Source organism: Phaethon lepturus, unplaced genomic scaffold (genome assembly GCF_000687285.1).
Source record: "Phaethon lepturus isolate BGI_N335 unplaced genomic scaffold, ASM68728v1 scaffold39421, whole genome shotgun sequence".
Lineage (NCBI taxonomy): Eukaryota > Metazoa > Chordata > Aves > Phaethontiformes > Phaethontidae > Phaethon > Phaethon lepturus.
In genome coordinates, this window is record NW_010519173.1 from 1,540 (window position 1) to 1,761 (window position 222).

Consider the following 222-nt stretch of genomic DNA (forward strand, 5'->3'; position numbering starts at 1 on the left):
ATACCTGCATTTGCGGAGTTGAGTCTTGGCCCTCCTTGGCGGGGGCAACCACGTAACGAGCCGCCTTTCACTCTGTCCGTTTGTCCATCTGTCCCCAGTGCCGGCTGGATCCAGGACCGCTCTGGCAAGTGGGTGAAGGACGAAAACGCCGAATTTGACTCCGACGAGGACGAGCCACCTGCGCTGCTGCCGGCCTGAGGCCCCCCCTCTGCCCCGCCGGTC

General features: G+C 64.0%; 1 protein-coding gene across 1 annotated transcript in view; it reads left to right on the forward strand.

Annotated features, from left to right (window-relative positions):
• SCNM1 (sodium channel modifier 1) overlaps positions 1 to 198 on the forward strand; it is a gene marked incomplete at its 5' end in the record, with an annotated part of 1,399 nt that extends 1,201 nt beyond the window's left edge. The window contains one exon of the mRNA XM_010296960.1: positions 99 to 198. Within this exon, the coding sequence (XP_010295262.1) occupies positions 99 to 198 (100 nt within the window). The remainder of the gene's footprint in view (positions 1 to 98) is intronic.
• Between the last annotated feature and the right edge of the window lie 24 nt (positions 199 to 222).